The following is a 24,836-nucleotide window of genomic DNA, read 5'->3' as shown; positions in this document are numbered from 1 at the left end:
GATGCACTGGCAGCCCTGACCACTGCGTTTGGGTTGGGGCTGAGCACCAGAGAGAGGGTCACCTGCCCTGGGTTTGTAGGGCCAGAGGAGGCTGAAGGCAGCAAGCAAAGTCTGAGGACTGAACTTGGCATTACAGGGAATAAGGCAGTCACTCTCTGCTTTGGAGAGACCACAGGAGCCTCTGTAGACCCTGTTCTGCCTGTCAAATCCTTGTTGTTGGATTAATAACAACTTATTTCCCCCCTTCTGCCCGTGAAACTACGAGTAGGTTTCCCAGTATAGCTTCTTTCTGAAAGCACGTTTCTTGCAGCAGTGGAGGCGGTGATGCCGTTTATAACCCTGGTCTAACTGCTTGTCTCTGAGGTCAGGCTTCTGGTGACACCACATGCTGCTGCCGAGGGCTGTCTCTGGCAGAACGCATGGGGCTGGGCAGCTTCTCCATCTGCATGCGTGTTCTGATGAGGGCTGAGGGCACAAGTTGCCCAGGGAACATTTTACTGGAATAGACAGCCGCTTCCATTGAGCATTTTTTGTACAAATGCTTTGCTTTGTAACTAGCACACACACACACAAAGGATGTCTTTACAAAGCGTGGTGGAGACTGCAGAAAGGGAAGGTGCTGTAAAAATGTCTGCTAACGTGCATTTGCATAAGTTTTTCCATTGTAAATGTTTTTGCAGCCAACTTTGAAAGCCTTTGTGGCTTGAGAGACATGGGATCAGGAAATAGGAACAATATAATGACCAGGATTTTCTGAGCCGGGAGCCAAAGGTTATGTTTTTAAATCCATTCTGAGGTGGCCAACATGAATGGTTTGATTAAAGAAACAGGGAGCACCCAGCTTTGTCAGCCAAGAGCAGCCGGGTCTATCAGCAGCAGCTCAGCATCTAGAAACGGCTCACAGACCGCTGTCAGCATAAGTAACATCCTTTCCCCTGACTCTGGCCTGCAGTTAGTTTGTGGACAGAAAGGGTTAAAGGCAGTGAATAAGTCTTTCCCTCTGAATTTCATCCTGACAAAGCACACAGCTTTCCTGAAGCTGGAAAATTCCTCGGAGATGTGTGGGTTTCAGCTGTGTTATTGACTGGAAGGTGTTGGCAGTGCTTTGGTCACTCCTGTCTGAAGAATGGAAAGGCTGGACACAAGGTGAGAGAAAGAGGTGGAATGGGAGGCTGTCACAAAAAGGGGATTATGTTGAAAGTCACTGTGCATAGGTAAGGAAAACAAAACCCTGTGAAATTTGACTGGAAAAAGAAGTGTTGTACAGATCTGTTAGCATCCAGCAAAATCATGATTGTTATCTTATAGATCGAAGTAGTGATTTTTCTTGAAGAGCTGCTTTGGGAAAATAGGGCTTGTGTAGATGTGGACCAGTAAGGGAGGGGTATCCGCAGGCATTTTCAGAGCCCCTCCTGCCTCCTCTAAAACTGACAGCAGCAGTGCTGAGCTCAGCAGAGAGCAGGGAATGCTCCTCCCCCAGCTCTGCTGTCCTCCGCTCTTTCTGCTGGTCACGCTGCCCCATAAAAGGCAAGAAGTGAGGGCACTTTCCTCCTCGTTTTCTCTGAGCCCGGACAGTTAGTCTTGCCAACTCATGGAGCAGCAGTGCTTTTAGAGAAGAGCTCACAGCCTTAGGTGCAGCTTTGGGTTCCTCCAGGAGGACTGTTCCTTGGAGGTACCATTTCCAGCACCCTGAGGGGATGGCATCTCTCACAGGATGCTTAGACAGACCTCCTTGTGGTTGGGATCCAACGTGTTCCAATATGTTTTCAGTACAGCATCGTCACCCGTGCATGAGGGTCAGTAGGAGAGGAAAGGGAAAGCACAAGCCTTGTCCCCTTTCTTCTGCTAGCTGGCTGATGGAGCAAACATCAGAAAGTATGTGGGGACATGTATAAGCTCAGGCAGATGTTGTATTTACCCCACCCCACACATATACACGCAGCCAGGCTGAGCAGCAATAAGGCAATTCTGAACTTGTACCCAGTCTCTAGGGAGGACCTGAAATGTGGGAGCAATTGGGGCCATGCAGCCTGGCAGTTGGGATGCTGAGGAGGCAAAGGCTGAGGGCTGAAAATGAAGTACACAGCACAGCCTTCTCCATCCACATGCACTAAGCTAGGGGGCTGCTACAGGGGACCCGTGTTTGATCCTACAAAGTGCTCCTCCTTGATCCTATCTTACCCAGCAGCTCTTGGCTTGCTTTTCTACTACTCCAGCTGCAATCTCTTGGTAAGTGTTACACCAGCTGCCTCATAAGACCCTGTGTGATGGGAACTTGCATGGAGGGTCCTTCTCTGACACAAGCACCATTAAGCTGGTTTGTTTATCAGTTCCATAATCTCCACTCACAAAGGTTTTCTCTCATCAGCTGCATGAGCAGTTCTGCTTAGCCCTGTTTGCGTATCAGAAGGAGGAAATGATGTAAGAGAACTGCATTGGCAGATAAAACCAAAACCTATAACCTCCCTGGGGGCATACCCTCCTCTGGCTCTGTGAAATGAGCAGAGTTGTGGCAGTCCTAAGGTGCTCAGGATTGTGTCCATGGCTTCTTCCAGCTCCCTGGTACAGCAGCTCCTCAGCTGTGGATGAGCAGGTGCCTATGGGATGCTATTGCATTTCTTACTGAAGCTCTGCGGGCAGTTCTGTGTTCTTGGCCATTGATGCCATTAGAAAGAGGTTCGTATGGATACATGAGCAAATCCTCCAAACACCCAAGAAAAGTCAGCTCTGATTTGTGAATAATTTAATCTGCAATTGCTTTTTGTGACTTCCTACAATCCTGGTGGTCTCTCTTTCTCTCTCTTACCTGGATTGATTCTGAAAAGTGTATCTGTGTTATTGTAGAAGAGATGTGGTTGTTTCACTGATCTCCCTAGCTGGAGGGCTGACCTCAGCCCACATTTCACGATGTTCCTGAGGGTAATGCAGTGGCTCTGATACAGGCAAGGAGGCTCTGATAATGGATTCCAGGTTTTCCTTTGAGAGGAATGGGTTGAAACTAGCATCATTCGTTGGCTTAAAGCCATATCGTGTGTTTTAACAGAACACTTTGCAGGTAGCTTGAAGGGTTTGAACAATCTGTTGTTCACTGGAGAAAAGGTAAAAGTCTATTTTTCAGCCACTTTTCCCTGAAAGCTCCACAGAGCTCAGCAGCTGCTGAGGAACGTCTTGCTTACCACATTACAGTCCTGCTAAGGCTTTCCTTCCTTGCCTTTGGGCTCTTGCACATTGATGTGACACTCCACTGGGCAAAAGCCTCTTCTATCCTCCCTTAAATAAAAATGTAATTGAAGGTAACTGGGACAAAACAATAGTTACAGCTGATGTTACTTTGGAGGCTTGAGGGAAATGGAGAGAAATGTTTAAAACCCTTTTGCATGAAGCTATCTATGTGTCCAGGGACATTGCAGTACCTCCTCTCATGGGGAGGGGTGTTATGGTGCAATTAATTCCCTCTGGGGGCAATTTAACAGCATCTCCTCTGATCTGTTCCAGGTTTCGGAACTGCGTTTATACCTACCGAATTCTGCCTGATAAAGAAAAGAAGCTGATTGTCCAGGTAAGCCACGCTGTGAATCATTCAGTCCCACGAAGATGCACTTAGTATTACTTGCTGTGTTTTTCACAATGGTTCTAACGCTAGGAGAATAGGACATAGGGAGGGAAACTAGTGCCCCACGCCAGCATAGTGCTGGTCTCCAGTCCAGTGGCACTGCCATGTTATAGGTAACTGAAAACCTCAGTTTAGGGAATATCTTTTCCCCTGCAGCTGGCTTCTGGTCAGGACATTGTGGATCTTTTCATCCCAAAATCACCACACAGTTGACTTACATTCAGAAAATGCAAACTGAGTTGTAGCCTCAGGATACAAGAGGTACCAGGACCGAGGGCAGGAGTTTCACATCTTCATTTTATTCCTGTTCTGCTGTAGGATTGCAAGCGAGCCACTTTCCCTTCCTTATCACCTCTCAGGCCTTGTGCCATTGCCATGGCAATCTAGACCATGAAACACTGAGGGGTGGGTATGGTCTCTTACAGCCCTGAGAAGGGGGCATGGATATTATAGGGAATGAATGGAGATACCTGTGCTACCCATCTGCACCAGTCTGCCTTGTTATTCAGGACAGACCTATGATTGTTCAAAAGCACTGCAGCCATGAGGAATCAGTGTTTTGTTCTGCTGTAGCAATGGGCAGCTCAAGTGCTGGTCAAGATTTATGAATGAGCTGGAGGTGTGATTTCATTCTGCTGCTGCTACAATTAATGGTATCCTCATCATTTCTGGGAAGAGATTATTGGACTGCCAGTGAATTCAGCAATATTAGGTCTCCGCTGGGTCTTTCTGAGTGAAAACTTTTGAAATCCACTAGATTTTTTAAGGAAATGCAGTCTACCAGAAATGCAATCGAACTGATTTATATGATTCTCTTGACATTTGTGGTCCGATTGTGAGGAATTTCTCTTGTGTGTGATGCAGAGGTGTGGTGGTACCTTTGGCTTACCTGGGGCTCTGGGTTTAATATCAGGGGTGGGCTAAATAAAGGGTGTTGTTAACTCATGTTGGGAAGGCACAACACAGGGGGCTGGCTGCTTCTGCAAGAGAGAGACTTGGGTTGTAATTGAGGCTTACAGATTTCTTGTTGTTGGCTGCTTTTCTTGGTATGTTGTTGGGCCAGACAGCTTTGCTTACTTGTCTGTTATGTTCTGTAAGAGACAAAAAGTGTTTTGTGCATATTAAAGAATGTATTTTGGAAGAACGGTTCTCCTGTGTAAGGATGTGAAAGCTGCTAAATAGGAAGAGTTAAACATTTTGCAAAAAGTCCATTAAAAATGAAATCCTACTGAACCAGACCAAGTAGTATATAGGCACAGCAATCACTAGATCCTTCTCTTTTCTGGGTTTAAAATAATAAAAAAAGGCACAGGAGAGTTGCAGTACTAAATCCTGTGGTCAGCCCGGCTCCAAACAGGGGCTCTGATCGTGCAGTGTGACCTTTTCTGCTTGCACAATGCTCCTTCCTGCAGCTCCTTCCTGTCCAGATCCAGGTGGTGTCTGTCAGTCGCTTTTCATGCTGAGAGCAGGTTCAGGAGATGTGTGAAATGACAGCTACACGTGCAGCACTGGTGACATGACAGCTCTCCCTCTGCTACTCTTTGGCGTATTTTTTTTCCACTTTAAGGCTGCAAGTTATTTTGCATTTTCTGGGTATTGGTGAATAGATTTCAATGGTCTTTTCTTAATTAGAGCCTGGTCTAATGAGCCTAGTGGAATGATGCTCCGTGCTATTGCTTACATGGTTGAATTCACTTTTCAGTACAGGTGGCAGAAGGGGAGGTGCACATTTTTGCATTCAGAGGTGCGTGGTTTTGCATTCAAACTGATGAAAAAATATTTGCATACATCTCTCCAGCATTTTGTGACATGCAGTGTGAGCTGCCATTAACTTTCTGCACTGCAGCAGCCGTACAGCAGTCAGCATGGCCAGGGCTGGCACACCTCTTGCCTGCCATATCTGTACCACAGTCTGACTGTAACCACATCTGTAGTGGTTACAGTCATCGAGTTTTTGTCCCCCCTCTTCTTTCCCTGGGGCTATTGAGTTTCCTCCTTCCGTTACCTGAGACATCCAGATATGGGCAAACAGATCCACAGCTTGGATGAATCCAACCTGCATCCTGCCAATGAAAACTTACTTAGGGAAGAGGGGGCGGGAGGACAAAAATCCTTGCAACAGAGGATCTGTTACAGCGAATAGAGATCTTTGTCCCAGCCTGAGAACAATTAGTCATCAAGATCTATCTGCTAGCCTGCAGTGTCTCACCAGCCGCAAACAGGAAGGGAGCAGAAGCCGTACAGTAGCACAGCAGCCTGGGGGCAGGGATGTCAGGGTGGCAACATGCTGCCCCTGTGATAGCATAGCTGCTCCCTGCCCATCTTTGGGAAGAACCTCTGGGGTGCTTTGTAGGAACAGATAGGACTTTCCCTTGCTCATAGTTAATGCAGAATTGTTGGAAGTTTGGTAACTGGGTGAGCCTGCTCATAACTGTGCGAAGAGTGCAGGAGTAGCAAAGGAAACCTTGGAAATAACAAGTCCAAACTAACACCCAACTCGGTCACTCTAAGCCAGGCATCTGTGGTCAGTTCTTGCCATGTGGATTCACTGAGGGTAAACCTTTCCTACGCTTGTCACTTAGTGCCCCATGTATCTGTTGAGCTGATGGGACTCTCATCACTTCTCAACCTGAATTCCTTGGTATCTTGGTTGGCGTCTCAACCAGGGAGAGTGCTACTGTTTCCTTTTTTTCTAACAGGGAATTAAGTCCTAATTTGTTAAGGAGGATTGGGCTATCAAAACTAATTTTAAACAGTGTTCTCTGCTGGCTTTCCTAGGCCCGGGAAATGTATGTGTACATCAGCATTCATCTCCTCTCTTTCAGCTGCGTGTAGTTAAAGCTGAGTTTGTACCTCTGTAGTCACTGAGGAAGAAATAGGTTTCTGTGTCTAGGATTGTGCCTACATGTAACAGGTGATAGCACTTGGTGGGCCAGGTCTGCAGGATCAGGCACTGACCTTGCAATGCTTGGTGGGAAGGTTGGTGGGGTGAAGAAGTCCTGGTGGACAGATGGCAATGTTCCACCAGAGAACCTGGCTAAGGCAGGAGAGCAGCCCGCTCTCTAAAGGAGCAGCTCTGGTCCCCTTCTTTTTTCTTTTTTCTTTTTTTTTTTGCCTGCTTCAGGGCTTGGCAATTTCCATGGAATACTTTGATGTCAGAAGAAGTCATGGCAAGCCGCCGTCTTCTCACACTGTGTGAGAGACTGTATGACAGTATGGAAAACACCCCTGTTTTGAAGGTCACTGCCTGCCTCTTTCTTTCCACTTCACCTTCCCAGAGTGCAGTAGCTTCCCAGCTCCCTGGCAGTGGTCTGCTCACATCTCCCTGCGCTCTGCTTTGTGCATAGATGAGATGTTGATTGCTCTGGTGCCAGCTCAGCATTCTGTGCACATCTGTGCTAGAAATCACCGTTGCTGCAGAGGTTTTCTATGCTGTACTTAGACTTACTGCTTGCTGCAAAAAGAGGACCTGACCCTATTTGCTTGTAGTTTTTGCTGACTTCAGTGAGAATGATAGGTGCTCTGGCAGTACAGTTTTACACCTAGTGATCATCGAACCTTCTTTTTTCTTTCTTTTTTTTTTTTTTTCCCCTCCTCTTTGCTGGTAATGTTCTCAGTTCTGCCAGAAGGCTGCGTGCAACAGGAAACGAGCAGTGCAGTGCAAGCAGTGCGAGGCAGCCCAGTGGTGGTGACTCACTGCACACAACTGACACTGCAGCTGTAGGTTACTGCTGTCCTTGCAGCGTGGGCTCCCAGAAAGCAGGAGGGCTGATAAAGGGTTTCCCTTCCAACCCACCTCTAGAAACACATTTTGGGGAAAATGTCCGGATTTCCACTCTGTTGGTATATGGGTTGGCTAAATATGTCAGAAAGACCAATGTCCTCTGCCTGAGACAGGCAGGGACGTGCAGTGAGAGGGCTGCTGGTCTCCATCACCATCTGCAGTGCTGTCCTGGCCTCTGGGAGGGAATTTATCCTGCTTTCAGTGAGTCCTGCAGGGTGGAGCTCGGTGTAAAAGCTCCATCCGGCATGCTAACCTGCTCTCTGTGAGCAGACATTCACACAGCTGCCCATCCTGCCAGCACAATCTGATAAGAGCACGAGCTGAGGTCAGTTCCTGGTGTCACTGCTGTTGTCACCAACGTCAGAAGCAGTTTGTGGCTCTTGTGGCACGTGCAGCACCTGCTCCCTTGTGGGCCCCTTGCAGAGAGGGGCAAAGCTTTTGGGGTTTTTGTCCCTTTCTTTGATACTGTACTGTAAATTGGTGTGCTGCTGTGACAGCTGAGGCCAAGAAAGGGTTTTTCTGTGGTAGGGATTTTGTGGTTTGCTTTGGAGTCTGTTCATCCATCTGTGTCTGATCGAAAGCCGTCTACTTGGAAACTGCAGTTAAGCTGGTTTGAGTGGGAGATAATGCAAAGCATGATCCTTTGGGTGATGTGAACACCTTCACGACTCTGCAACTTCTTAGAGCTTCTGCTGCCAGCTGTGCATTATACTTATTCTTTCCAGTGCTCGAGGGGAACTTATGAGCAGGAGGAAGACTGACTTTTTACACGGTCTGATAGTGATAGGATGGGGAATGGCTTTAAACTAAAAGACTAGAGATTTAGATTAGATTTGAGGAGGAAATTCTTTACTCAGAGGGCGGTGAGGCCCTGGCACTGCTGCCAAGAGCAGTGTGGGTGCCCCATCCCTGGGGCTGCTCAGGGCCAGGCTGGATGGGCCCTGGGCAGCCTGAGCTGGTGGGGGAGCAATGGCAAGGGTTGGGGCTGGGGGATCTTTGAGGTCCTTTCCAGCTCAACCATTCTGTGGTTCTATGGTTCTGTATTACATACAAGGCCTTACTTTGTACCGACTCAGACTGGTATCAAAGCCTTACGGGCTCTGGGAGGACAGGGCAGGCACAAGTCTGCCTTGCAGGCAGCATGGAGACATTAAGACATCCATGGTCTGCTTGCAGCTGAGAGGCACTGGGTGCTGTTGAATCCCTCCTGCGTCAATTGAAAGGCAGGAGGCGTTAAAGCATCCCACCAGGGGCGTGCAGCTCTGCCTGAACAGCCACCAGGTGTGTGCTGGTGGGCAGGGTTGTGTGGCTGTGGGCTGGTGTGCTGCCAGTGTGTGTGGCTGCATCCCAGGGGACCGCAGCAGGACAGCTGCACCTGCACTGCTGCAAGACGAGGGAAGGGAGAAGCAGCATTGCTCGAAGGATGGTAGGGTGTTTGGATGGAGTATTTCTGTAGGGTGATATTCTGCAAGTACCATAATGGTACTTTAAGGAAAATTAATGCTGAAAATGGAACTGAGTTTACCTGAATTACTTGGGCAATACCATCGATTACACAGAAAACTTTCTGCTTCTGTGGAACTCTGTTGGCACTGAAATGCTGAGCTGTAATTAGGATGATCACTTTTCTTGCATAGAAACAAGGGACGAGTGGACAATCAGAGAATAATTAGGAGCAGGATCCCTTGAAACATAGGGGAAACGCATTTCTACCATGCTCAAATATGTAATTTAATTATGTTAAGCTGTACTTTGTTGCTGAAAACAACTCCAGTTTGAATATCTTCCAACGTTGATTCTGGATCAATTTGTAGAACTCTTTACACTCTTGAAACGCGGGACTGAAATTAATTGGCACTCAGAGCTTAGCAGAATCTGTGTGCTTTGTCCCTGCAGTGTATCCAAATCTGTTTATACAAGGAAAATGTTCTTTCCGCTGTTGCATCTGAGGTAGGAATAAACATAATGCATTTTGCAGGCTTAAAAAAAAAAAACACAGAAAGAAGCAGATTTAATAAGAAAACACGAGGTATTTCCTGAAACATGCTCATTCCTCCTGCTGAATCCCTTGGTATACAAAATTCTTCATACAAACAAACCATATCCAGCTTTTGTTGAGTTTGAATCCTTTCAGAACGTTTCCAGTTTCCTGAAAAAAAATATAGCTGCAAAATATTTTAAGATTTGGAAGGTAAAGATTAGATCTGTTACAGAGTAATCAGTTCAGCAGTTCTTGTTCAAAAAGAGCAATAGTTTCACCTTATTTTCCTTTCAAAAGTCTTTGACCACCCACGGCCACGCACCCAGCTGCTCTTTGCTGCCCCATGGGATCTTTCAGGTGCTGCTGTGAACACACGAGCACACAAACACGGGTGCTTGAGTTTGCTGTTGGCACAAAAATGGGCCTGACACTTTGGCTGGGGGTTGGGAGCGATGGCCCGTCTCCAATGTCACAGAAGCCTTCTCCAGCATCAAACCCTGTGTAGGAAGTTCTGCCCACCCCTGTAGATATTCTCATTCCAAATCAACCACTTCTGCAAGCGTATTTGAAAGGATGGATGGTAATTGAGTGAGAACTACTAGAAGGTGCCCAACTTCTGGTTTCAGGTCATCACTTCTGACAGTTTTCCATCTTGGTTCTCCACTGAAATCAGTTCCCTTCTTCTGGTTCCATTCTTCTAAAGCTTTCCTTTTCCAGTGTGCTGAAGTAATGCCCAACGAAGCTGGAATCAGAAAGCCTCATGGACAAAGCACAGCCAAGCTGGCCATGAGCTGGCAGTGCTCTGTGTTGAGCCTGACTTACAGTTTGCAGGTATCTCTGGATCAGACCTCATGTTCCAAACTTGGCAGGGATGTAGTGATCTGACGCAGTCAGTAGAAGGTGTGCTTTGTGACTGACTGCAATAGAAGCCATATGCAGAGAAAGTGCTGGTTTTCACAAAGGCATTGCATTACCTTTACAGAAGTTCAACTTCACTGAGTGCCACATCCCTGCATGTGCAAAAACAGAAACATTGGGTTGTGTCCAATTCCAGGGAGCAGAGCTTAAAAAAAAAATTCAGCTTCACATCCGATTTTATCCCAGAGATGCTGTTCAGGGAGAGCATAAACGGTGAAGATTTGAGGAATTCCTGTTTGCATTTAGTTTTGTGGTGGATTTTGTTAAATGAGAGTGCTTCTTCAGATTAGATTTGTGCAATCACAGGATGATTGGGTTGGAAGGGTCCTTAAGGCTCACCCACTCCCAGCCATGGGCTGGATGCCCCCACCCAAGTGCAGCACTCCTTGCACGTGGCCTTGTTGAACCTCATTATGTTCATGTGGCTCCATGTCTCAAGCTTCACGTCCCTCTGCATGGCATCCCTTTTTCTGCTGTACCAGCTGCTCGGCTTGGTGTCACCTGCAAACTTGCTGAGCAGTTTTGCTGCAGTGTTGTTCTGTGAAAGCGTTAATGAGTTTGGTCTTACTCATGCAGTAAGTAAATGAAACAAGGGGTAATCCCTTGAAATAAAGAGCGAGTGGTCAGCCCAAATGTCACAACAATAGAAAACAATTGCTGTAGCTAAAAGCCTGAGAAATGTTGCTGGCAGAATACAGGAAATTGTCACATTAAGATGCTCATGCTTATCTGTGCATCACTGTATGGTTTTTTATTATGCAATCCCAGAAAGTGGTGCAGTATAACATAGAGAATGCAGCTGTTTTACATGCATGTTCTGCCTGCAATGCTCGCTTGTGGTGCGTTGTAAATAACTTTTTTAGTGTTATTTTTAATTTTCCGCTGGATATTTTACATAGCTCAGTCATATTTAGTGCTTGATGACTGTTGAAACTGGGATCCATTCAGCATAAGAGACAATAGGGAAGGCAGAGAGCTGATTAGCTGATTATGGGTTCTCCACTGTCTGCCCACATAGCTTAGAGGACAACCCAAAGTGTAGTGCAGGACCAATCTGTGCTGGCACAGCTGATGGAGATGCACGTTTCACCTGTTTCAGGGAAAAGTTCCTTCTCGTGGAACTTCCAGCCCCATTCAGTGTTGCTTGGGGGTGTTACTTATTGAATCACAGAATCCTAGAATGGCCTGGGTTGAAAAGGACCACAACGATCGTCTAATTTCAACCCCCTGCTATGTGTAGGGTCACCAACCAGCAGACCAGGCTGCCCAGAGCCACATCCAGCCTGGCCTTGAATGCCTCCAGGGATGGGGCATCCACAACCTCCTTGGGCAACAAAGAGGTTGCCTTCCAATGTGGGAAAAACTGAAGAGCAGTTGGGAACTTTGGAAATGATGGCTGTTAAATTCGCTGCCTTTGGTTGCCTCACTGACTTTTGAGAACCTGTGTTTTCAGGCTTCTTTTGGTAACAACTAGGGCTGAGATACTTATTGAAGAGCCAAAAATGGAAATTTTCATTTGACTCAAAGAGCTGATGCTTTTCAGTAGGAAACCAAAAAGCGCCAGGCTGGTGTTCAAATTACACAGAAGAAATGTACTCCAAAACTTTTTCTTCAGTTCTACCCACGCACTTTCAGAAGTGCTAAAAATTGCTTTGGATCCCCATGGCTCTGCAGACATGCACCCTGTAGCTAAATTTGAAGCCAGCCCCTCCTGTTCCATCGTGGAGCCATACAGTTTGCTTGCTGTTGTTGTAAATCTTCCTTGTTCTAACACAGAGCAATTATGAAAGGTTCAGTCGCTCAGGAGGGGTCTCTTGTTAAAAGCTGGATCATAATGTGCTGTGTTGATAAAATCCCTTCTGATAGCTTGAGTTTGGATGTGTTGTTTAGTGTGAAGGACCACCTCATGTATGTGGTGCTGGTGCACTTTATAACTGGCCCCAGGCTGGATGGGGCTGTGAGAAACATGGATTAGAGGGAGGTGTCCCTGCCTACAGCAGGGGGCTGGAACAAGGTGATCTTAAAAGTCCCTTCCAACCCGAATCACTCCATGAACCACTTGGTGTTCCTAAAATCTTGTACCTAACTATTTTAGTTAGGTGTTTGGCAATTGCCATGCTTCATGTGTGAATTGTGGCGTGCCAGAGCAGAATGGAAGCAGGATTTGAGTGTGGGATCACGGCGGTTCAAGGTAACTTCTGTATGTCCTTTACTTTCTAGAACTTCTCACGTGTTATTCTTTAGGATGCAGAGTTTGTACTCTGCTGAAAACTCCTTTCTCTTCAACAGATTATTTCAATTTGCAAACGTCCCAATTCTGCCACGAGAGCATTTTTGTACCTGTGAATGTAGATGATCATTGGGCTGCCAGAATGAAGCCTGGGTGGAATCACACAGATGAAAACTCTTGCAGGGCCAGAGGAGATGAGAAGTGGCAGATACGACAGGATCTTCTTAAGGTTAACTCAAATGGGGCTCACGTTCTGTATGTAGAAAGTGTTAAACCGTTAACACAGCGCGAGCAGAATGGAAAGACCGTCCCAAGTCTTTTCCATGAAATTACAGATGGGAAGAAATGATAGCTATTGTGGCCAGAATCGGATTAGGAAAGAGTTCAGGTTTTTAACTAGATTTGCACTGTATTTGAAATCGTTATGTGTCTCCACTTAGCAATAGAGGCAAGAATGCTCATTTGCACCTGCTTGACCTGCTTACAGTTGGCACTAAGAGGATTCATATTTCATGCTCTTGTTTCAAGCTAGCAAGGAAATAGGTGCAGAGCTTTAACAGATGTTCTGTGTGTCCTAGTATGAAAGAGTGAGAATCACTTAATGTTCCCATTTTTAATGCATATAATGAGAAAGGAATTGTGATGCAGTGTCAGTAATTCATGTACAGGACCTCTTAAGTTGGTACTATGTATAAAGAGGTGGAGCCCATGGTAGAGGCAATATGCAATGATATCTTTCCGTTTCATTTTAGGAACAGAAAGGCAGCAATTTTCTTTTCTATTTTCTCATTTTAACTTAAGTTTTTTTTTGTTTGCAATGTTTCAGCCGGGAGCGCAATCTGGAAGTAATGCATAGCTCTTAAATTGCAATTCCTCGTTTCCTTCCAACAGTAATTCATTCAGAACTTCTGAAGCTCACTTCCCCAGAGTTTTTCTGATTTCTGAGTTCTCACCCAAAGTCTTAAATGTAAGAGGCATCTGTAACAAAAGCAACATGAGTGAGCAAATCCAAGCATGGGGACCAGGCTGTCTGCAGAACAGGAGAAGGCTGTCTCAGAGGAGACAGGGACTATTCACCTCCAATTCTCTCCAGCATTACTCAGCTTTTCTATCTCCCAGGAGCTTTGCCATTCTCCCAGAATTCACGCATTTTTGGGAGCTACCTGCCAGCATCTTTGCCCAGGTTCCTCGGCCTCCTGCCCTTATCCTTTCCCTTCTGCCCAGCTCCACGCCAAGACCCCTCTCACTGAGCTCTGCCCAGTGTCCACACACCCCTGCCAGCCCGCAGAGTCCCACCACTTACTGAAGCCCCTTCCTGACCCTCTGTGTCACAGGGTCCCCACTTTTCTCAGCTGCTCAGTGCTCCTCTTCCTTCCCACTCCCTTCCCAGACCCATGTTCTTCCTACCCATGTGTTACTTTCAAAATAGAGTACATTTCTGGGCGGCTTGTATTTTGGGAAGTAGCTGTTTCTCCCAGCTGTGATTCCTATCTCTGGTCTCATTCCTGTGAAATGAATTGCTCAACATGAGATTTCATCTATAAATAAGAAGGTTGGAAAAGTCCTCTAAGACCCATAAGTCCATCCACTGACACATCAGCACCATGCCCATGACCACGTCTCTCTATGGCACAGCCTTTCTTTGATGTAAGCAGCTATTTTTCATCTCTGGCACAGTAACCAAACTTCTCCTTGAGAGCCAAAAGGAAATGTAAAGATGCCCCACAGGCTTCCTAGCTAGCAGGCAATCCATGACAACTGTTTGCTGAAACAGGAAACCTATGAATTTTTTTTTTTTTTCTTTTTCAAATGGAAAAGGAAAAAGAAATTTCTGCCAGCATTTAACAGCCAAGTAGGAGCGACCTGATTTTCAGCTTCCACTTCACTTTGTGGGTTTTACAACAACTTTATAACTTTGAAAACTTACTGCAGTGCCTATATTTGGGTTTAAGTACCTGGCATAAGGGACTTTGTTAGAAAGGACTGGACTTAAGCAATGCAAGCAGATGACCAGTTTCCTAGTTCCTCCTTGTGCCTTGGCTCAGGAAAGGAAAACACTTCCTCTTCCTTCTGAGGGCCCCAGACTTCCTGTGCCATCTATTTATACGGTTGTTGTAATGAGCCCCAACTTAACCACTTCCTTGCCTGCCTTCATTTAGGCTTCACGTCTTTTCAATCTGTTTTCACTTTGCCTTCGTAGTTCACCTGCAGCTTCTCCTGAAGTTATCTGCTCAGAGCTGCGTCTCCACCCTTGGAGCTCGGTGTTGTCAGGATGTTCTGTTGGGCAGATGACATGGCTTGGAGATAACGAAGAAGAGCAGACTTAGGCTGGGCCCTGTTGGTCTTTTTACACCAGATATAAAGGAAGAAAAGATGATCAGCTGTAACGAGAGCTGTCAGAACGTTTAAGTAGATGGAAAGGGGCCACAAGATGTAACCAAAGAGCAGCGATTAAAGGCTTTAGCAATAGGACATTAAACTATTAGAGAGCGTGCAAAGGGAGGCTACAAAGACAGCAAAGGTTCTTTTGAGCTTTTCTCGTAAATCACATTTTCCAGCTCTTCTGCCATCTTTGTCATTTCTCCTGGGGACTCTCCCTGGTATTTTTACTTGCTCCTTAAAAAATGGCGCCCAGGCTGAGTGCAGCAGCCCAGATAAGTGCAGCAAGACAGCTTCTTCCTGGCTCTCATATGACAGTCCCATTAATAGACCTCAGAAAGACACAGGCTTTTTCTGATGCAGCTTCTCACTATGAAACTGCTGCGCAGGCTCTGACTCGCTCTTATCCAGATTCCTTTGTGCAATTCTGTTTTACAGGCTGTTCTCTATGTTGCATATGCTCTCCCAGTGCTTCCTTTCCATATGTTGTGGCTATCATCTGCGCAGGGCGGAGGTGCTTGCAGGCATCACTGCAGAGCACGGTGACATGGAGCAGAGCTTTGCTCCTGTGTCCTGGGAGCTGCGTGATCTCCTGGGGATGTGGTGTGTTGCTGTGGAGATGACACTCACCATCCACATTTCTAATGACTTGAAACAATTCACTCTGCAATTAAAACAAGATCTATCCTGTGATAACCCAGAGGAAATAGTTACTTGCTAAATGGAGGCGGGGGGGCGGGAAGTGGATTTCATTGTTGGGTGCTGCTTGGGTGGCTCCAGCTTGTTCTGTGCTGCCCCATCCTGCTCCGTGGGTTTGCATTGCCCTGTTCTGCCTCTGCTCCCCATCTCAAACACGAGAACAGGTTTGCATGGAGTTAAGGCTCCATTTTGCCTTGCTGCTGTCCTCCTGTCTGGAGAAAGTTTATTCGGAGTGCACCATTGGTCTCTGGTTTTCACTGGTTCTCTACAAGATGCTGGCTAACAAAGTGCTGATACTGTGCTACCCACCACTGCTTTTCCTCCCAGTGAAAACGGTCTGACCGGCCTTTGGGCAGCCTCACCTCACAGCCCACTCTCTGGCTGCAGCCCAGATGGGCTCTCTGCATCACACTGATGCTGCACGGGTACCAGCTCTGCAGTCCCAGCTTCTGGCTGGGGACACACACCACTGCAGGAGGGCTCTGTCGCCCCGTGCCTCGCAGCGATGCTGTGGCTGTCGGGGGCTCACACAGCACTTGTGTGTCCCGTGGTACCCACACACCTTGCAGCAGTGTGCTGGACAACGTGACGAGCGTTTGTCATGCAGGGTTTGTTCTCATCCTTTCCCCAAGGGGAGAGGCAAATGCTGTGCAGTCTTGCTTTCACTGTCAGACAGTGCATGGTTTTAGCTGTGTCTCTGTGCAGAAAGAAGAGCTTTTTTCACAGCACAGGCAACAGGCAGAGGGGGTTGTTAGGCACTCCTGTGCCAGAGGGGCACAGCCCTTCCCGCGTGCTTCCTCTATTGAGATCTTTGCAAATAATAACAATTATAATACAAAAGAAAACGAGCGAGAACAATCCGGTGATCTTTGCTCTCAGATCCCTGCGATGCACAGCAGGGCCGTGTGGCCACTGTGGCGGTGTCGGGGAGGGCCCTGCAGTTCCCCCACGTCGAGAGGGAGCTGAAGGAGTTTGAAGCCTCCCCGTCCTTCCCCCTGCTCTTGGCCACAGCCGGTCACAGCCCCTGACCCACCGTTCTGTTTCCTGTTGCGGCTCTTGCTGTCTGCGCAGCCGCTCGGGATGCACGTTCAGCTCCCTGCTGAGCAGCACCATAACATAAAGTACCGTCCTTTACCTTTACTGTGTGCGGTGGAGAGTCGGGCCCTTTTGCTTTGAGTGCTTGGGGAAGGGCTGTCAGAGCAGCCAGCACTGCCACGATGGAGCCTGCCTGCTTTCAGGGTGCAGCTCAGGGCAGGGCTGGGGTGGCACAGGTCCCTGTAGTCCCTGTGAAAGGAGATGGCAGGGTTAGTGCTCACAGCGCGTGCTGCAGCTTGCCAGAGCAGCCAGAAATGAGGGGGAGCCTCTCTGCACGTGTGTCCCTGCACATGAGCTGGGGTTTGTGGCCTGCCTGGGGAACCTGTGCTGGACCACAAGCGTTGGTCTGCTCCTGGAATGCAATGCACTGTGTTAGAGGAAGGAGGCCGTACACAGAATGCTGCTTCTTCTGGTTACCACAGAGACCAGGACGGTTTCAGAGGCTGAACTGTCCTCGGCAGCAAAAAAGTGCGAATTCAGCCTTTCCTCTCCCTTCCCTTTGGCCTGCAGAGGCATGCAGAGTGCCTTGCAGGCACCCTTGGCAGCACTGGGGCAGGAGAGGGATGCTCACCCCATCCACCCAGGGAAGCAGGCAGGCAGTGAGGTCTTTGGAAAGAGGAGTAGGAGTGTGAAGACAAGTTTGGAAAGAGGAGGAGAGAGGGTGGGCTGCAGGAGTTTGAGAGGTGGGAGAGAGCTCAGACAGCAAAGCTTTCCTCCTGCAAAGGTGCAGACAGCAACACCTCTTTGCTCTCTGAGTGCTTTAGGCTACTAAGGACCTCATGCCTTTTTCCAGGTGCCCTCTAGGGTAGCTCAGGGCAAAACCAAAACATAATCCTGTGTTTGCCTGTGTGTTGCCTTAATGCTGGATTGTCTAGCTAACAAGAATAATACATCTTAATAGCTGCAGAAGCACCTGGGAGACAGAGCAGGAGGCTGTGCAGGCACAGCTCTCAGGCATTGTGTGTATTTGTTATGGAAATGCTTCTTGCTGTGCCTTTAGAGACGTACAGATGTAGTTAAAAAAGAGAGGTGTTCTGATGACAGGCTTTGAGGGCACTTCAGACGTGGTTCTGCATTGAAAACTTTGTCCTAATTTCTGGTCTGAGATTTTTCTCTTTAGAAAGAAGAACTAAAAAGAAATGCTGCTGTTGTTGCTAGGACTTGCTGGAGACATTTTGTTTTCTGTGTTCTGCTCACTTAAGAATTATGCCAACATTTCTCCTATTTAACCTCCTATTTTTAATACTTAGCTTAAGAGATAATGAGAGATTGGGCAAACCCAACCAGTGGATCAAGGAGTTCAGAGTTGGATTAGAGCTCTGTATTTGCAGCCAGTTGTTCACAGCAACTTTGGACGTATGGATGTAATTGCTCTAAAATTTTGCCTCTGAAGATGTCTAGGCTTATCTGTCTTTGCTCTCTGCAAGTATCCCTTTCTTGAGATTAGTTCTAAAGCAGGTTTAGTCATAGTTAAAATGCAGCTGGCAAGTGCAGCATTGTCCTGATGCTCACTCTGTCCTTGGCTTCCTAAATCTTCATAGAATCATAGAATGGCCTGGGTTGATAAGGACCTCAGTGGTCCTCTACACTACTGCTGTGTGCAGGTCACCAACCAGCAGCCCAGGCTGCCCAGAGCCACATCCAGCCCGGCCTTGAATGCCTCCAGGATGGGGCATCTACAACCTCCTTGGCAACCTGTTCCAGTGCCTCACCACCCTCTGTGTGAAAAACTTCCTCCTCATATCCAACCTAAACCTCCCCTGTCTCAGTTTAAAACCATTCCCCCTTGTCCTATCACTGTCCACCCTCGTAAACAGCCGTTCCCCCTCCTGTTTATGCGCTTCCTTCAAGTATTGGAAGGAATCATCCGAGCTTTTTTTTTTTGCCTTGCTAGCTGGTTTCACTTGAATATAGCTCTGAGCCTTTGAATCTGGAAGGGACAGGATGCCAGCATCTAGATTTAGACGTGTTTATCTTGCCATCTCACAGGAGAGTTCTGCCTGCATGCTGCAAAGTGCTGCACAGTCTGGGGGTTTGTGTAAGAGAGGGAATGCAAAAATTAATCTGGGAGAACTCTTTTTGTTTTTAAAGATTCCCTGTGCTTTGGAGCCGAGCACACTGAATGAAGAAAGAGAGCTCTTCCATTTGGCTTCACTGAGCCTTGGGAGCTGCCATTTTTGCCGACACTGGCTGGAACGTGTGTGCATATCTGTTTCTGTTTGTACTGCAGAAGTCATTCTGCACAGAGCCTGGAGTCAGATGGGCAGGGAGAGCCATGCTGCCTTTCTCTGGACAGCAGTCGTGGGTTTTTCTCTCCTTAGGACTTTGCTTTTCCTCTTGTGAAGAGCAGCACTTCAGTGGTTGGAAATCCCAGGCCACGACAGCGTCTGTGTTTTGTTTCAGGCATCAGAGGGAGTTCCTGTGAAGTATTTTGATAACTTGGAGGAGCTGATAGAATTTTACAAGAAAGAGAACATGGGACTGGTGTGGCACCTCAAATACCCTGTGCCACGAGAGGAGGAGGAGGCTGCTGACGAACCAGAGGAGGATGCTGGTAAGAAACCCACGCTGTTGCTGGCTGAGGCCAAGCCTGACACTTGCTCTAGACTAGCAGATGCAGATGTACAATGAAGAGATGTGATGGGCATCATCCCAACTACTACATATGAATGTCACTTGGATCGCTCTTGGGATTTTCCTAGGTCATCTCTTGGATCTTTCATTGTTCTCCATCTCCCGGGGGAAGGTCGTGCCCACAGAGCCATCCTTCCTGTCCTTGCTGGTGTCTGTCTGGAAATAATGTGCAACTCAACAAAACCTGTCTGTTGGACGCAGTCCCTGTGATGGGCGGTCTGCACTAAAGCAGATTGGTGTGCCTGCATACGTTTGTACAAACCAATGGTTCTCTGGAGCTGGAAAATTTTGCCTTGAATATCTAATGAAGAAACAGAACAAAATTTTGCAAAGCTGCTCAGGAAAGATGTTCCTGTTTTTTTTTGTTTTTTTTTTTTTCTTGGCCAGCTGCACTAAATCTGCTCTCGGAGCGGGGGAGGGAACTGCAGCAAAAATAATACAGAGAGGCGAGCAGCAGGGAATGAAGTCCTAGCCAAGACTAAGAGCCTTAAATGAAGAGGTATCAGCACTTGGGCTGAGGCTGCTTATGGGCAGATTTTAGTTTTGTAGACCCTTTGGTGCCATTTCTGGAAGGGCTCCCAGGTGTCAGTCTGTCTCACACACACACAGTTGCAGAGATGCCTCTGTCTGCAGATGGCTGAGCCATGCTGCTGCTCATTGCTGTGGTGGCTTTGTGGGTCACAGCTCTGCGCAGGAGCAATGGGTCAGCACCAACCAGCAATGGGACAGTCCCACCACTGGGAAACAGCCAAACTAAAGCTCACAACTCAACCAGCTACACATGACAGGCAAAACAAAGCGTGGAGCAGTAGGCATGAAAAGAAAGACAACCATGGTTCGGATAGATGGAGAGCAACCCACTCCTCTCCCAGGAGATGGAGGAGTAGTGTGCTGAGCAGGCAGGATGACAGCAATGTGGGAGGGCAGGAAAACACTTTGCACGTTCCACTCAATGACTGCAGGGCAAAGGAGAGTACTTGGCCGCTTTGTATTGGATTATGTTTTCTCCATTTGTCTTTGCTTGCTTTAGCTGTCCACTTCTTTCCATTAGCAGCTGCTGGTGCTCACTCCATTGTGCCCCTTCATCCATTCTGTCCCAGCAGCACACCTCCACGATAATGGTAATGGATGGGTATAGCTGCGTTTTTTAAGCATTTTGTCCAAAATAAATAATTAGCCTTTGTGGCTGCTGTGCAGCTGGGACAATCACAGTGAGGCTGGGACAGTGGATGAGGTTATACTGCGAGGCACAGCGTGTGCTGGCTGTGCATGAGGTCCAAGCCTGGTGGCTCAGTGGTGTTGGCCTCACACCACTGACACCCCTGATACTGGGCCAGTATTGAGCCCTGAGCTTCCCGGCTGTGAAACTGAAGGCCTTTCAGAAGGGATGGTTTCTACATTGACTGCCACTGCGGTGCAGATTCTTTGCTCCTGGTGGGAAGGGGGGACAAGGTTCCATTGCTATGCTGGGGTAACTGTGCCTGTCCCTTCCTCCTGGCAGACCAGGTACCCACGCCTCCCATCCTGCCCCCACGCAACATCCTCATGGCATTGCCAGGCAGCGAGACAAAGGACGTGTCTTCTCTCCCTGAAAACTCCAGGGTGGCAGATGTCAACAAGCTGTCCCTTTCTGAGACACTACTCCAGCGACTGCAGTACCAGGACACAAGCAGGTGAGGCTGGCCAGCCACAGGGCAGCAGAACCGGCCCTCCATCCAGCTCTGAGCTCTGCCTCTCTCTGGGGCATCTGGGGACCTATTCGACTTAGCCAAACTACTCTTTGTTTATACTACCAAATGGAGGACAGAGAAGTGTGATGTGTTGCCCACACCTTATAGTCTAGAGAAAGTACTTTTCTGAAGTATTAAAATCAACAGTAGACTTTGGTTTTTGAATGTAAAGTACAGTAGTATTATAGAGAACTTATCTTAGAGAACTTGGTTTCGTAGCTAGGTGCCTAAGCTACAGATTTTATCAGAAACCACCAGCCAGTCCTCAAAAAGAATAAGCTGATGTGTGGATTTCCAGGTACTCAGTGCTGATTTATTCCAGCTACAGGTCTGACTCACGTTGTCCCATGTGCTGTGCCAAACCTGGGCATCCACAGAAGCCTTAGAGGAAGCTGTGTGACGTTTGATGGTCAGATGTGCAAAAGTTTTAAAAAATAAATAAATGAGAAGGCATGGCAAATGTGGGCAGGGCAGTGGGAGGCTGAGCGAGCAGTTGCAGTGCATGGCAGCACCGGTCCTGGTGTGATCGCCCAGCAGCAGCTGGCTGATGGAGAAACCCAGTTTTGGTCAGCTGCCTGCATCATTTCATCTGCTGGGACTTTCTGCTTTCGTCAGGGCATGGGACAGCACATACAGACTGCTTGGACTTGCTGGAGTCCACAGGGGCAGGGAGGAGGGGAGCATCCCGCTCAGCTCTGCAGTCTCAGCACCCCTTAAGATTGTTTTGGACTGTTTGGAGTAAAACCTTCCAAGTGGGATGTGATGAGGTGAAAGGGTGTCTTCACCTCCCCACAGTGCCCACATTGTTGTTAGCTGTCTCACAGCAGCCTGACTTCGAAGCCAGGCATCACAAGAGCTCTCCTGGTGCAGAAGCTCAGTATCGGGCAAGAGAGAATCTAGGGTGGTGAAGGACAGAGAGGAGAAGGTGACAGCACCTTCTGATGGTGGGAGACCCATCGTCCAATTTAGAGCATTGTGTATTTACACTGAGATCCAATGCAAACTGCCTCCATCTGTCTGCGCTGGCAGCAGAGGTTTATTAAAAAAGAAGCAATAAATCTGCCCAATACTTGGGAGCAGAGAGCTGGCTTTTGACATGTGTGTCTCTTTCACAGTGTCTCTGATGAGCACCTTAAACTCATCCAGGATTACCTGCGAGTTCACATCATCAGTGACTTAGAGATGGTGCAGACCGGTTCAAGCAATCTTCCCCAGCTGAAGAAGCTGCTGGCACTTCTTTGCAAAGGACTCTTCAGGTAATTACAGGCTGATTTTCAGAGATAACAGTATAATGCTGTAACAGTGCAGTCTAATATAAGTGCCACATACATGCATTCAGAACCTGCATTTCTGGTACAGTGAATCTGCTTATCCTCAAAAATATTATGTTTGTATCTGTAATTCTGGTCCAAAGATGTGAGATTTATTTAAAAGACACAGCTGTGAGAGTGAAGCTTACCTGTGGGTGGTTGCAGTTGATGGAGGTGGGCTTTTTTATTTTGTTTAGAAAGAAAACAAAGCAAAAAAAAAAAAAAAAAAAGCACTAGAACCGATTAACTACATAATTTGGTAATGCATAAATGACACCCACAGAATTGTCAAGCAGAAATCGTTTCTGGAAATAAACACATATTGGTGTTTAGCTGTGCTTGAAGTGCTGATTTCCCTTCCCACGAAAGCACTGCGAACCAAGAGCAATCCCACTGATGTCACTGAGGTCCAGCTCAGATGTAAAGAGAAACAAGCCCAGATTACAAATTTACCTTTCCTATTTATAGCCCTTCCAGGCCCCACGTAGGAAAACTCCAGTAGGGAACCCAAGCCTTGAGGAGCTCCCTATGTTTTCTCTTGTGGAAAGATGTGATTTCCCCTCTGTGGTGCCCGTAAGCAGACAAGGTTAGCACACAAAGATCTTAAAGAAAGCAGAGGGCCGACTTCCACATTTGTGTCTGTTGCTTAAAATATCTTCCCCCAAAGCCCTGCGCTCACAGAGCTGGCCAAAGCTGAGACAGAGCTAAAATGAGGGGTGAACACTGCTGATTGCTTAGCATTATCCTGTGCATAGAAGGCAGAGGGTGAGCGATGTTCTCAGCTGCTTGGCACCACAATTACTGCCCTGAGGCTGTGGCACAGTGCAGGTTTTACCAGGCGGAGGGTGAGGTGTGTGCAGCCCTGCTGCTGCCAGAAGCCAGCCGCCCACAGGGCCGAGGGTTGGTCATACAGAGAGATGCACTTTTTCTGCACCCTGCGTGAGGGTTCTGCTTCTCCACACCCACAGAGGGGGAGACCCAGGTGGCCAGCTAAGAATACATCTGTGCGATGGAAACCAGAATCTCATGAAATCACAAGTGAGAGTTTTGCGTTACCAAAATACCTCCAGTGCTGCTGTTCTGCTGATGGCTGGCTTTTTCCATTCCCAACTTCTTATTCTTTTTGACCTCATCTGGGTTTCGTAACTCTGTTCCTCATAAATGTGTATGGGATGGCAAGAAAGAAAGAGAAGCAGCTGGTCTGCAGTCCTCTCGAAAGCCAGGACAGCTTTTCCATTTCCTGACGATAGATCAGAAGATCCTGTGGGATTTCTTGGTGACTGGGCTTTGGGAAGCACCATCCTCGAAGAGACCTGGGGCAGTTCTACAGGAGGAGCTCAGAGGCACAGCGTTTCACAGGCACAGCATTTCACAGACACAGCAAAGGGCAGGCAGTATTTTCCCCCCACTTCTGACTTATTTCTGTCAGACACAGCCGCTTTCTTTTCCATGAAGGTCTGCCAGACACAGCAGTCTCAGAGAGGAGACTCCCTGAGGAAACCCTGCTCTGCTCTTCCAGGTGTAACTCCATCCTACCCAAACTGCTTGGTTGGTTTGAGTTGTCCAGTTGTTGCGCTTGGGTGTCTTACTGTGTTCTGCAGAATCTCTGAGGTTGGCTGGGGTTTTATGTGCCTTCCCTCATCAGACTTCTGAACTTCCATTCCATCAGTGCCATTACATGAATTTAGTTTTTGTTTATCTCAGCTTTCTCCAGGGATTCCAGCTTTCTCCAGGGATTCCAGCTGGAGGTATCAATAATTCCTATACTGCTGGGCTGTGTCCTCTTTTCCCTTTATAATGTTCAATTTCATTATTTTCACAATATCTGGGGCTAGGTTGAAAAAAAAACAAAACAATTGTCACAACCCGAGCCCTTTCTCTGAAGTTTAAGCTGCTTTCCATTTCCTGGTGCTGCTGAGCCAGGCTGATTTGCTGTAAATCTTTTTTCTTTTGCTATATTGCTATATTCTGGTCTCTTGCAGCTCCCCAGAGCCCAGCGCATAAAACACAGCCAGGTTATGTCAGACCAGGGATCTATTTATCCTTCCTCACTGGGTATTGTCCACATGGAGCATTTCAGGCAGCTTTTCAAGCACTTGTCGTACCGGCACTGGTGCAGTTGTTATGTGGACACAAAGGTTTCTGGCACCTCAATAAAGATGACGACGTGTATTTCCTTTACACTATCAAGAGTAGAAAACAAAAGTGCCATTCAAACCACGTTGTGGTTTTAAGTTTGAACGCCTGCAGAGGCTCTTTCCCCAGCCTGACACCCATGCAATGCACTGTGCTGTACAGTAAACAGAGGGCAATTTTCCCATGAGAAATCTTTGCTGAACAGGTTTGAGTGACTGCTGCTCTGTTTTTGAGAGATGGGCCCTATGTCCTGGCCTCTGGGTCTCAGTATGTATCCTGTCTTTCTTTTCAAACTGAACTTAACCTAACTCTCCAGCAACAGCCTGC

The 24,836-nt window shown here is 47.5% G+C and overlaps 1 protein-coding gene across 2 annotated transcripts in view; it reads left to right on the top strand.

Annotated features, from left to right (window-relative positions):
* The window catches only part of INPP5D (inositol polyphosphate-5-phosphatase D), a 45,456-nt gene that overhangs the window by 808 nt on the left and 19,812 nt on the right, over positions 1–24,836 (top strand). For both annotated transcript variants that reach the window (XM_085232493.1, XM_085232491.1), the window contains exons 2-5: positions 3,496–3,559; positions 19,103–19,253; positions 20,835–21,006; positions 22,179–22,319. In XM_085232493.1, the coding sequence (XP_085088619.1) occupies positions 3,496–3,559; positions 19,103–19,253; positions 20,835–21,006; positions 22,179–22,319 (528 nt within the window). The remainder of the gene's footprint in view (positions 1–3,495; positions 3,560–19,102; positions 19,254–20,834; positions 21,007–22,178; positions 22,320–24,836) is intronic.

The sequence above is a fragment of the Meleagris gallopavo genome, chromosome 11, assembly GCF_905368555.1.
Source record: "Meleagris gallopavo chromosome 11, MGAL_WU_HG_1.1, whole genome shotgun sequence".
In the NCBI taxonomy this organism is placed as follows: domain Eukaryota; kingdom Metazoa; phylum Chordata; class Aves; order Galliformes; family Phasianidae; genus Meleagris; species Meleagris gallopavo.
Note: the sequence above shows the minus strand (reverse complement) of the source record. Positions and strands in the feature narration are given on the sequence as shown.